Here is a 13,353-nt window from a genome sequence, read left to right as displayed (position 1 = left end):
CCATTGTGTAAAATCGTTGGATGAAACGAGTTATTCTCATAGGAAGTGTGGATACTTCACATTTAATTCTTACTGCAGTTCATGCAAGCATTACCTGGAATTTATGGTGCTTATTCATGCTACTCAAGCTGAATCATGTGTATAAATGAAGTATACACTCACCATCCACATTAGATTAGGAACACGTATACACCTGCACATCCATGTAGTTATCCAATCAGCCTATTATGTGGCAGCAGCAGAAAGAAGAAAAAAAAATCATGCCGATACAGGTCAAGAGCTTCAGTTAATGTTCACATCAAACATCAGAATGGGGGAAAAGTGATCTTTGTGATTTTAACAGTGGCATGGTTGTTGGTGCCAGATGGGCTGGTTTGAGTATCTCAGAAACTGCTGGTCTCCTGGGATTTTCACATGCAGCAGTCTCTAGAGTTTACACAGAATGGTGCGAAAAACAACAACAACAAAAAAAACAACCTTATTTGAAACACCTTATTGATGAGAGTGATCAGAGGAGAATTACCAGACGGGTCTGAGCTGACAAGAAGTCTATAGGCAGCAAATGATCACTCTTTACAACTGTGGTGAGTAAAGAAGCATCTCAGACCGCACAAAACATCAAAGAGGAAAGTGGATGGGCTACAACAGCAGAAGACCACATCAGGTTGCACTCTTGTCAGTCAAGAACAAGAATCTGAGGCTATCATAGGCACAGACTCTTTGAAACTGGACAATTGAAGACTGGAGAAAGACCAGGTGATTTTTTAAAAATCTGCTTTATATATATATATATATATATATATATATATATATATATGTGTGTGTGTGTGTGTGTGTGTGTGTGTGTGTGTGTGTGTGTGTGAATATGCAGTGTACAGTACACATACTATATAACCAATTGTAGCATTACAGTTTCACTTCACTGGAACTAAGAGACTCAAACATGTTCCAGCATGACAGTACCCATGAAGCACTGTGTCCATGAAGACATGGTTTGGCAAGGTTGGTGTGAAAAAACTCAAGTGGCCTGCACAGAGCCCTGAACTCAACCCTGTTGGAACACAGACTGCATGCTAGTCCTCCTCACCCAACATCAGTAACTGACCTCACTAAAGCTGTTGTGGATGAATGAGCAAATCCCCACAGCCACATTCCAAAATCTAGTGGAAAGCCATCCCAGAAGATTGGAGGTTATTATAAAAGTAAAGACTAAATCTTGAATGGGATGTTCAAAAAGCACATGGGTGTGATTGGTCAGGTGGCATACTTTTGTCCATATAGTGTAGTTAAATGATAGGTATGTACATGTACTTTATTGTTCTTTATGGGGAAATCTGTGCACTGCAGTGTATTTGGAAAAGTTTTGCTATGTATTTTTTAAGTGATATATATATATATATATATATATATATATATATATATATATATATATATATATATATATATCATTTAAAGCTTAGTAGTTTTTAAAGAAAAAAATATCCAATGGGTTTCAATACCGACTAATACTCAAGGTTTCAACATCTGTACTGTTATCAGAGAAAAGTGTCACTGTTCCATTTCTATCATTGCCCAGCAGCAAGGACTGTCAAGAAATGTATTGTCTTGCAGCAACAACAAACAAGTTTAACTAGCTAACACAGAAGCAAACTATTCCTCTCCCCACTGACAAGCCAACAAAATTTTATTATTTGAAGCCACTGGAATTATTCAGTTCATTATTAGATACTGTAAGCTAATGAATTTGTAATGTTAGTGTACTTTATAAGATGTGGCCTAATGTTACATTATCTGTAACTTTTTTGTAGCTTGTGAGGCAACAAATATTGCTTAGCAGTGTCCCTTTTATGTCTGATGGAGTTCATCCTAGATTGCCACTCCAATAATTACATCAGGTCTAACCTGGCCACCCCAGTGTAAAAGGTCTGGTTATGCATCTGACTACACAGTTTTACTCATACATACAGCGTAAAGACATCAGTGCACAAACCCAACAACATCAATAACATCAGCTGAAACATTCGCATTCAGTGTGTGTGGAGTTGGGAAGTTATTTTGAAGTTTGTGTTGCATTTCCACCTCACATTTCCAGGTTACTCGATTTGATCCTGAGCTTAGGTGACTGTCTGTGTGGTGTTTCCGTGCATGTTCTCACTGTGTCCACATGGGTTTTGTCCAGGTTCTCAGGTTTCCTCCCACCAATGAAAAACATGCCAGTAGGTGGATTAGCTACACTAAATTGCCCTTAGGCATGAAAGAGTGTGTAAATGTGGGTGTGTGTGGGTGTGGGTGTGTGTATGTATGTTGCCTTGCGATGGACTGGGAATCCTTCTGTGGTGTAATCCTACCTTATGGACAGTGTTCACAGGATGGGCCCCAGAGCCACCGCAACCCTGAGCAAGATAAAGTGGTTATTGAATATAAATCCATTTTATAGTGAAATTATTTCCAGTTGTTTGCTCTGAGAGACATGGGGCAACATAGCACGCCGTGGAGGCAGAAAAGATTTCTCCAAACATGTTATATGAGCACCTTACTAGAATGAGTGGCTAATGGTGCTCCTGGATATTAGACCTTGGACAGGACTGGCAGAATTGTTCAGAATGTTGTCTAAATCTGTTGTCATCCTCTTCTCTGTCACAGAGTAAACTTTTCAGCCGTGTCGTCCTCCAGACAGTGGTGCTGAACAGGATGAACATAAGAGGCTTGACTAAACAGGGACCACAAGGTGACCTTAGGCTGCAGCACAAGGCAGGAATCACACTCCCCCCTGCTTGGTGAAAGAGCAGTGGACAGCACTCTGTAGACTGTATGCTGGATGGCATGTTTTCAACTCTCAACTGCTTATTACAGGGTTACTCTAAAAATTCACTTGACAGTAGCCTATAGCAGAAGTCAACTGTGATAGCCTTTTGATTTCATTTAGTTTGAGATATGTTGTGCTGCCCTACCAAAATCTATGGTCTTGGCTATTGTCAGATGAAAAACAGTTGCAATGTCTTGTCATGGGCAGTAGAGGGAGCCCAGATGGAGACCCCACAAAAGGCCTTTCCTTCACTTACAATGGGACCAGGAACTAGTCACTGCCTAATTTTTCCTTCCTTATATTTATTTTCCAGCCATCATCATATGCCCTAGGGACTTAGGGAACAAACCTTGACCAGAAAAACAAAGCAGAGCTAACACACACAATAGCCTACACTTTCATTATAATTGAAACAATTCATTTGTTTGGTAATTAATTTGGTTCCTGGGTGTGTCTGAGACACCACTGTTTTAATTCACAATGATGATCTTATTTTATACACAACATCATGAAGCCACTTGGCCACCATATTGGTACTCCCTATGAGTGCTATAAAGCAAGGGTCACGAACATTTCAATAACAATAACTTTATTTAGGTCCATAGACAACTCAAAAACAAACATATATGCAACAAACAATAAGTAACATGTTGCAATATGGAATAAATTGTGCAGGCCTTTCAACTTTGAGGTTGAGTTGTGTGTGTGTGTGTGTGTGGACTCGTCCAAAATCTGCAGAAGTTATATGCTCTTTTCCATCTCTATCTCACGTGCCATCATGACAGGAATTGTAATTAATTTTGCATGCTCTACAGGAAACTGACCTCTAGTGATGTGTCTAAATTTTTAACCATGATATGTTGGTAAAGGGTGAGACACCTGCCAAGCCACATTTTTGTCAAAGACCCAAGTGTCACTCGTGATCCATCAGTTCCTGACCACTGCTATAAAGTGACTGATAGTCATCTTTGAATATAATGTAAACCTATTGCAAAAAACAATATGTTAACTTTCTAGTAAGGCAACTTAATCATATTGGGATGGCCTGCTCTTATTTGCTCTGTCACTCACTTCAAAAGTTAAATGATTCTGTCATATTACATCCATCCATCTTCTATACCACTTATCCTTCCTTCAGGGTCATGGGGAACCTGGAGCCTATCCCAGGGAGCATCGGGCACAAGGCAGGGTACACCCTGGACAGGGTGCCAATCCATCACAGGGAACAATCACATACACACTCACACCCATTCATACGGACACTTTGGACATGCCAATCAGCCTACCAGACCTACCGTCTTTGGAGTGGGGGAGGAAACTGGAGTACCCGGAGGAAAGGGAGAAAGCACAGGGAGAACATGCAAACTCCGCACACACAGGGCCACGGTGGGAATCGAACCCCCGACCCTGGAGGTGTGAGGCGAACATGCTAACTACTAAGCCACCGTGCACTCATATTACATAAGAAAATAAATTTAGATTGGGTCTAGGAGGACACCTAATTTCAGGGCTTATGTGTTGATGGAGCAATGGCTTCAGTTGTGCACCCCCTGTCACCGATCTAGGTTAGGTTTTGATGAAAAATATAACATGACAATACTAGTAGATACTAGTAGGCTCTTTCAAATACATAAAATAGGAGTTGAAAATGCCAATGGGATCACGATTACAAGAATCCAGGGATCATAGATCATTTTATTTTAAGTAAAATGTTCAATCGCTAAACTTTTTTTAGGCTGCCTAGAACAAACATAAGGTAAGTTTCCAGGCTCTTTAATATCAACTTGGAACACTGAAAAAAAGAGTCAGTGTTACATAATTTCTTTTATGTGCACAACATTAGGATAGTAAAAATAAATAAATTGATGAATAAATAAATTAAATGATGCAACAAATAATTGCTGAATTTATGTACAATTTTGTAAATATGTAAAATATCACGTGACAATCATCCAAAAGTAAATGCAAGATAAAATACACAAATATAAAAAAAAATGTAAATAAAATGAACATAGATTCACTGATTTCAGGACTAAAAAGAAACTGAAGAAACAGTGCAACAGCAACGCAGTGGTCCGAATGGCATCCAGAAAATAATACATAAATGAAAATAATAAAAAGAAACTTTGCACTTGAACTTTTAGGTAAATGTGCATATCCACTCCGAGGTATAATCATGGTCAGTTTTCCAGGAGGCAGGCTTGATTTCAGTTTGTTGATGACATATCTGAGCATTGTGATTAGAGTATCTGATTATCTACGTGGAAATTAATGAGATGTTTTCATTCACATAGCTGAAGCCAGGGAAGGTTACCCCAGCCTCCTCACACACATTCAGAGATTCTGGGACAGGAAGTCTTGTGAATGCAGGGTTAATATTTGTCAGGTCATCAGGGCCAGACTGAATAGAATAAAGAGAAATAAACAAACTTGCATAAATTTTCTTTAAAGGGTTTTAAGAGAATTTTGGGAAAATGTTGCTAAGACGTGCTCCTATTTATTTTGATTACATACATCACTACAACCCCAATTCCAAAAAAGTTGATACAGTATGGAAATGCAAAAAAAAAATAAACAGAGTTATTTGAAAATTCAATTCACTCTGTACAATATTGAAAACACATCATTAACACATTATTTGATGTTTTACTTTTTGAATTTAATTTATTTTTGAAAATATACACTCGTTTCAAATCTGATGACTGCAACACTCCAAAAAAGTTGGGACAATCAACTGTTTACCACTGTGTAACATCAACTTTTCTTTTAATAACACTTATAAAGTGTTTGGGACTGAAGACACCAGTTGGTTAAGTTTAGCAAGCGAAACTTTCCCCCATGCATCCATTAGGAATTTTTTCAGCTGTGCAACTGTACGGAGCCTTCGTTGCCTTATTTTGGCTGCAGGACTGCAGGCAGGCCATGCTAGTACCTGCACTCTCTGCTTATGCAACAATGTGCTTGTAATCCAGGCAGAATGTGGTTTGGCATTGTCCTGCTCTGGATGGCAGCATATGTTGCTACAAAATGTGTACATATCTTTCTGCATTAATGGTGCTCTCACAGATGTGCAAGTTACTCCATACCATGACAGATGCTGGCTTTTGGACCTGATGCTGATTACAGCTTGGATGGTCCTTTTCCTCTTTGGCCCGGAGAACACAGCGTTTGTTTTGTCCAAAACCTATTTGAAATGTTGACTCGTCGGACCACAAAACATGATTCCACTGTGCTACTGTCCATCTCAGATGAGACCGAGCCCAGAGAAGTCAGCGGCGCTTCTGGACAGTGTTGATGTTTGGCTTCTGCTTTGCATAGTAAAGCCTTAACTTGCATCTGCGGATGCAGCGGAGAATGGTGTCGACCGACAAAAGGTTTTACCAAAGTATTCCCGAGCCCATGTCAGTATATCCATTACAGACTCATGACGGTTTTTAAGACAGTGACGTCTGAGGGATCGGAGATCACGCGCATTCAGAAGTGGTTTTCGGCCTTGCCCTTTACGCACCGAGATTTGACTGGATTCCTTGAATCTTTTAATCATCTGAGATGTGCACTGTAGAAGGTGAAATGCCCAAAATCCTACTGAATTGTCTTTGGGGAATGTTGTTCTCAAAGTGTTGGATTATTCACCGATGCACCTGTTGGCAGATTGGTGAGCCTCGAACCATCCTTGCTCTTGAAGGACTAGTCTTTTTTTGGAGGCTCCTTATAGACTTTGATTAAACGATTGCCTCACCTGTTTCACACCACCTTCTTATTTCAACTTGTCACACCACTATTAGTCCTAAATTACCCGTGTCCCAACTTTTTTTGGAACGTGTTGCATGCGTCAATTTCAAAAGAAACGTTTATCTTCAAAGAACTATGCAGTTGATTAGGTAAAACATCAAAAACCTTGTCCTTATATTTTTTTTGTTTAAATACAAGTCAAAGTACATTTACAAATCACTCCACCGATTCGTCTTCTATACCATTTATCCTTTCTTCAGGGTCACAGAGAACCTGGAGCCTATCCCAGGGAGCATCAGGCACAAGGTGGGGTACACTCTGGACAGGGTGCCAATCCATCGCAGGGCACAATCACATACACATTCAGACACCCATTCATACACTACGGACATGCCAATCAGCCTACCATGCAGGTCTTTGAAACCGGCGTACACGGAGGAAACCCCTGCAGCACGGGGAGAAGATGCAAACTCCGCACACACAGAGCCACGGTGGGAATCGAACCCCCGACGCTGGAGGTGTAAGGCAAACGTCCTAACCACTAAGCCACCGTGGGCCCCAAATTGCTCCACTTTGTTTTCATTAGCATTTTCCATACTGTCTCAACTTTTTCAGAATTGGGGTTATACATATGCTGATCAGGACTCACCAGTGAGGGAACGAAGGGGGGTGGGATTTTCTTTGCCACAAGGTCATCCCACTGGATAGAGGAAAAGAATGAATGCCGCTTCAGTTCGTCCTAAAAGGAGATGTAAACAATGTTACTTAGCCAATGAGTAAATGTGTAGCTATTATTGTTGTTGTTGTGTGTGTGCGTGTGTGTAAATTTACCATATCATGTTTAGCTCCTAGTCTCTTAGATCTGTCTTTGTTTAGCAGGCTTTTAAGAAAATCTCTTCCAGCCTTGGACACTCCAGCCTTAAGGACCAGCGGTTGATAAATTATATTGCCTAACATCTTAATGCGGTCTGCACTGTAAAAAGGTGGCTAAAGACAGAGACAGATGTCCATTAGTTGCACTTCTCTCTAGACAAATTTATCTTTAATGTACATGCATCTCATTTCCTGCCCAGCATGTGGTTTATTCACCTGCTGTTTTTTTTTTAAAAAACTCACCAGACCATAAAGCATTTCATGCAGAACAGCTCCAAGCCCCCACCAGTCCACGGTACGGTCGTACTCGTGCTGCTGGAGAACCTCGGGCGCCAGGTATTCAGGAGTTCCACAAAAGGTTTTGGTGGTTGCACGTCCCACAATGCCCTCTTTACACAAGCCAAAGTCTGTTAGGACCACGTGGCCTTCAGAGTCGAGCAAGATGTTCTCTGGCTTCAGGTCCCTTTAGAATGCAAGAACAGGTATGTGAACTCATTGTGGGTGTATACAAATCTATTGCACCTACTTTTTGCACACATAAGTGCTTCTCAGCGTTTATGTAATTGTGTGTATGTGTTATGGTATGACAGTGTTTAGTTCAGTCCAACTGTCCTCAAAACAGCGTATATTCAGAGTTGGCAATTTTAGTCCAAATGTTACATTAATATTTGCGTGGGGAAATTTGTGCAGATCATGAGATGGACTAAGCATGTGCTTAAATTGATTTTCTCTGTGCTCCATTCAGATTATTCAAATTACCAGCGTGTAGTTCACACCTCCAAGGTTACCACATTTTTCCTAGGTAGAAATGTCAGAGATGGGGTTTTTTTCAATAGCGTCTAGACCACCACCTTTAAACACAAGCACCTTCCTTTAAACCTAATGAAATCAGGGATAAAAAATGCAGACTAACATTTCCCCCTTTGCGGTCAAATGTAATACAAAGCAATATTAAAGCAAGAGAATTTTGACCAAATATTGTGAGAAATATAATAATCTAGTATATTGTCCATACATTGCTACATAAAGTCATAATTGCAATTCCCTCATTAAACAAAGCAAATTTGGTTTATAAATTCACCTTTTAAAATAGCACTTGATCCAGCACATTCTATAACGTTGCTGTGTGCTGACGCCTCAACTCTGAATGCGGCCCAACGACCGGAAAACATGAAGATTCTAACACTGAGAGGAATGTCTGCTGGTCTTCATGAGGACACATACGTTTTAGACAAAATACATCTTGAATTTGAAAAACTAAAAAAAATTTAAGATTAATGTAAGACTTCAGTTTGGGCATTAAAGGATTTAGGTAGCGTAATGTATTTCAGTTAATTGCCCGATAGTAATACAAGTGTGTGTGTGTGTGTTTACCTGTAGATAATATGCAGTGAATGCAAGTATCCTAGTGCACTGGCCATTTCTGCAGCATAGAATCTGGCTCTGGGCTCCCTGAACACACGCTCTTTTTGGAGGTGGTAAAAGAGCTGCGAACACACACACACATTTTTGAACAGCTGATTGTAAGTATTGAAACCAAGTGATGCCACATTTTATTATGATCCTGATGTGTGTGTGTGCACACCTCTCCACCACTTGCATAGTCCAACACTAGACAGAGCCTCTCTTTGGTCTGAAAGCTGAAGTGTAGTCTCACCAAGAACGGATGATTTAGAGTTTTCACTAGCACGTTTCGCTCACATATGATGTTTCCTTCCTGTTAGAAACAACAGAGTCAAAATACACGCACACACACATGCGTGTGTACACATGCACGCCCACCTGCACACACACGTATGCACGCACAAACACACACGCGAGCGTGCACACATACACACATGCGCACAGTGAAACTCACCACTTCTTTTTTCAGGATGATGTGCTTCTGTAAAACTTTGACTGCATAGTATCTATTGTTCTCCTTATATTTTGCTAAAAGAACCTAGGGATGGAGAAACACAAAAACCTGTTCAAATCTATTAAAATGGTTTCTGACTAAATGAATTAGAAATTATGCTTTTATCACTTAACAGATACAAGACATTTATTGTGCACGGAACTCAAATCATAATTGATATGCTTTCAAAGAAAAATGTTTTTACCTTACTAAAACTGCCTGTCCCAATCACCTTCAAGTAGTCAAAATCTGCTGCTGAAACCCTGCACCCATAGAAAGAAATATGAATGTGTGTGTATGTGTATTAGCCTATATATGTGCTTCTTGCACAAATACACAATTTATAGCCTACTTACTGAGGCCTTTGCAGCTTCCGTGCTGTACTGGCGAAGCACTGCTTTTAGAGAACAGAACGAAAATGAACTGAGATGAGGATGATTTCAAATGGAAGACATTATCTTGTGCATTGTATATGAGTAGTGATTCCATTTGATATTTCAGCCCAGCTGTCCACTTACAACTCTATAATACTACAGGTGCATCTCAAAAAATTTGAATATCATGGAAAACTTCATTTTTCTCCGTAATTTAATTAAAAAAGTTGAACTTTCATATATTCTGGATTCATTACATAAAGTGAAATATTTCAAGCCTTTTTTTGTTTTAATCTTGATGATTACGACTTACAGCTCGTGGAAATCAAAAATCCAGGATCTCAAAATATGCGAATAAAGAATTAATAATACAGAAATGTCAACCTGAGAAGAGCTCTAATCAGCTAATTAACTCAAAATACCTGCAAAGGTTTCCCGAGCCTTTAATCTCTCAGTCTGGTTCAGTACACACAACCACAATCATGGGGAAGATGAAAGTAAATTTTGCATTTCATTTGGAAATCAAGGTCCCAGAGTCTGGAGGAATAGTGGAGAGGCACAGAATCCAAGCTGCTTGAAGTCCAGTGTGAAGTTTCTACAGTCAGTGATGATTTGGGGTGCCATGTCACCTGCTGGTGATGGTCCACTGTGTTTTCTCAAGTCGAGGGTCAATGCAGCGTCTACCAGGAGAATTTTAGAGAACTTCATGCTTCCATCGGCTGACAAGCTTTATGGAAATGATTTCCTTTTCCAGCAGGACTTGGCACCTGCCCACAGTGCCAAAACTACTAGTAACTGATTTGCTGACCATGGTATTACTGTGCTTGATTGGCTAGCCAACTCGCCTGACCTGAACCCCATAGAGAATCTATGGGAGACACCAGACCCAACAATACAGACGAGCTGAAGGCTGCTATCAAAGCAACCTGGGTTTCCAGAACACCTCAGCACTGCCACAAGCTGATTGCCTCCATGCCACACTGCACTGATGCAGTAATTCATGCAAAAGGATTAAAGCCCAGACCAAGTATTGAGTGCATAAATTAACATACTTTTCAGAAGGTCGACATTTCTGCATTATAAATTCTTTATTAGAATATTTTGAGATACTGGATTTTTGATTTCCATGAGCTGTAAGCAGTAATCAACGATATTAAAACAAAAAAAGGCTTGAAATATTTCACTTTATGTGTAACGAATCGAGAATATATGAAAGTTCCACTTTTTTGAAAATTAAATTATGATAATGAACGTTTCCATGGTATTCTAATGTTTTGAGATGCACCTGTATACATCCAGTGACTCTCGTATGTACAACTGAACTCATATGTTTCCATGTATACGTCAACTGCAACTAAAATTTGATACGTCTTCACAGTAAAGAGAGCTGAGGGGATCCTGTGAGTCTCACTTACTGCAGCTGCTGCAGATTCATCAGACAAACTGGCTTCTGGTCTCAGAAAACACTCTGAATGCGTACTGCTGGCAGAGACAGAAACCTACTATTAGTGCAAACCAACAAAATGCAAGACATTATATTTTAACTGGTGTAGTTAATGTCATTGTTTAAGAATTACCTTGCATACCATATTTAAAGGATGCAAAAATAACTAAACACTTTCTCTCTATTGCCTGTGATATAGAACACAACTTTCCTGGTATGAATTAAAACTCAAATGGCTCCCTATTGGCATATAGTGCCCTAAGTAGGGTGTACAAGCCCTAGTTAGGAACTAGACGGCCACATTGAAGTCGGCCTAGGTCATACTCTCATAGTAAAAACTGTAGTAGTCATTAAGCAGCAGCAAGCATCAAAACCATACTGGACACAATAAAGACTGTAGAAGCATTTACTTCACTCCCTGTGTAGTGCACTTGAAGGGAGCAGCGACCCATTTGGGACTAAGCCCAGGTCGTGTTAAAGCTAAGGAATCTGACCCTAAAAGCCAAGTTAAGGAAAAGGCACATTAACAGGACTATATTATACCGCGATATTCAGCGTTACATAATAAAACTGAAAGGTTTGTAATGATAAGAGCATTAAAATGAATCTTACTGCTGATAGACTGGAATTCGGGTCCCAAGCTTCTGTAGCAGGTCAGTCGAGCCATGTTTTCTCTCTCTGATTAAAGCTATAAATGTAATGAAGCAGTAAGTAAAAGGCTTTCAAAACCTGACAGTTCGCATAAAAGACCAAAAAACAACTTCGCTAGTTGATAAAGTTCACAAGTTAAAGTTTAAAACAAGGATGTAAAACGTTTTAGAAGTTTAAACAAATAAACCCGGGTTTTTAACCTACCAGCAAAGTATGAGATTATCCCCTTCATTTTAGCGGATGTAGGACTCCTGCTCTTTTTCACCATACTGAGGTTCAGCTGGAGCGCGTGCAGGCTCTGAATGAACTCGCGCGCTCTGGGCAGCTGTACCGGTCTGCTCTGGTTAAACACAGCGGCTCCTGATGAAACGGTTATTTTCTGCAGCGCACGTGGACGTTCGATGAACCCATGACGTCAAATGGGGTCGAGTAGTTACTCCCTTCTCTCTCTCTCTCTCTCTCTCTCTCTCTCTCTGTCTCTCTCTCCCCCCAATTCAACTCTATGAACTCTATGGTCATGGCAAACAAATGGTTTGTATTGACAATGCAGCTGTTATGGTGTGTAAAATATGAAAATATGACGGGGGGGGGATAAATAATAATAATAAAGAGAACGTACTACTACTACTAATCCCGTCTCCACACTGTGTGTATGTTCTCCCCGTGCTGCAGGGGTTCTCTCCGGGTACTCTCCGGTTTCCTCCCCCAGTTCAAAGACATGCGTCGTAGGCCGACTGGCATTTCCAAAGTGTCCGTAGTGTATAAATGGGTGTGTGAGTGTGTGTGCTCTGCGATGGGTTGGCACCTTGTCCAGGATGTCCCCTGCCTTGTTCCCCGAGTCCCTTGGGATAGGCTCCAGGCTCCCCGGGACCCTGTGTAGGATAAGCGGTACAGAAGATGGATGGACGGATAATAATAATAATAATAATAATAATTCATTTATTCGTTTTCAGTAAGTGTTTTACCCTGGTCAAGGTGGTGTTGGAGCCATAGCTTTTTCCCTGGAACACTGGGATACCAGCCCATTGTAGGGCACCATGTATACCCATTCACACACCTATTCACACTTGGGGTCAACTTATAGCCACCAGTTCACCTACTGGCATGTTTTTGTGAGTTGGAAGGAAACTGTATGTATGTATCTGTGTGTGTCAACGGACATATTTTTAATACATATAATTAGAATATTGCCCTGTTCTAAACAGTGCACTTGCAGTCTCGTGGTCCTTGTCTCATTCATGGCTTCAGAAGGGTGTTCATAAGCACCCTCTATGCACCCTTACTACTAAGTGAGGACCAATTACAGTGAATGGGTTTGTTAAGAGGAGAGACCAGCAAGGCATATGAGTCCTACAGTGTCTAGTGTTATTCATTTAACTTGTACTACAGGAGTATAAGGAGTATTGCATTTGGTTTACTCCTTGTATAAAACAAAGCAAGCAGAGTAATTGATTAAACTGAGTATAATAACTTACCTGATTTAGAAGATTTAATTTAATGTAATTTAGACAAATTTATATAAACTGCTTGCAGTATACAGACGGCTTGCAGTAAGCTTATTTCACCACAGTACCTC

General features: G+C 40.2%; 1 protein-coding gene across 1 annotated transcript; it reads right to left on the bottom strand.

The window, feature by feature from the left end:
• Positions 1-3,319: 3,319 nt before the first annotated feature.
• On the bottom strand, positions 3,320-13,101 carry sgk2b (serum/glucocorticoid regulated kinase 2b). Its single transcript, XM_053612058.1, has 12 exons — positions 11,982-13,101; positions 11,739-11,814; positions 11,098-11,164; positions 9,665-9,705; positions 9,514-9,571; positions 9,270-9,353; positions 8,997-9,128; positions 8,786-8,898; positions 7,655-7,874; positions 7,370-7,525; positions 7,188-7,277; positions 3,320-5,207 (listed from the first exon to the last, which is right to left on the bottom strand). Exons 1-12 carry the CDS (start codon positions 12,043-12,045, stop codon positions 5,064-5,066), a joined length of 1,245 nt encoding a protein of 414 aa, XP_053468033.1. The 5' UTR covers positions 12,046-13,101; the 3' UTR covers positions 3,320-5,063.
• Between the last annotated feature and the right edge of the window lie 252 nt (positions 13,102-13,353).

This window comes from Ictalurus furcatus, chromosome 23 (genome assembly GCF_023375685.1).
Source record: "Ictalurus furcatus strain D&B chromosome 23, Billie_1.0, whole genome shotgun sequence".
Lineage (NCBI taxonomy): Eukaryota > Metazoa > Chordata > Actinopteri > Siluriformes > Ictaluridae > Ictalurus > Ictalurus furcatus.
The sequence above is the reverse complement of the archived record's forward strand: the minus strand, read 5'-3'. Positions and strand labels throughout refer to the sequence as shown.

Excerpts from the sequence above, each read along its gene's own strand:
- sgk2b (XM_053612058.1), bottom strand. The coding sequence starts at position 12,045 with ATGGTGAAAAAGAGCAGGAGTCCTACATCCGCTAAAATGAAGGGGATA. Across the intron at positions 9,706-11,097 it reads ATGAATCTGCAGCAGCTGCA|CAGTGCTTCGCCAGTACAGC; the intron begins GTAAGTGAGACT and ends GTTCTCTAAAAG. Across the intron at positions 5,208-7,187 it reads CCCCCTTCGTTCCCTCACTG|TCTGGCCCTGATGACCTGAC; the intron begins GTGAGTCCTGAT and ends TATTCTATTCAG.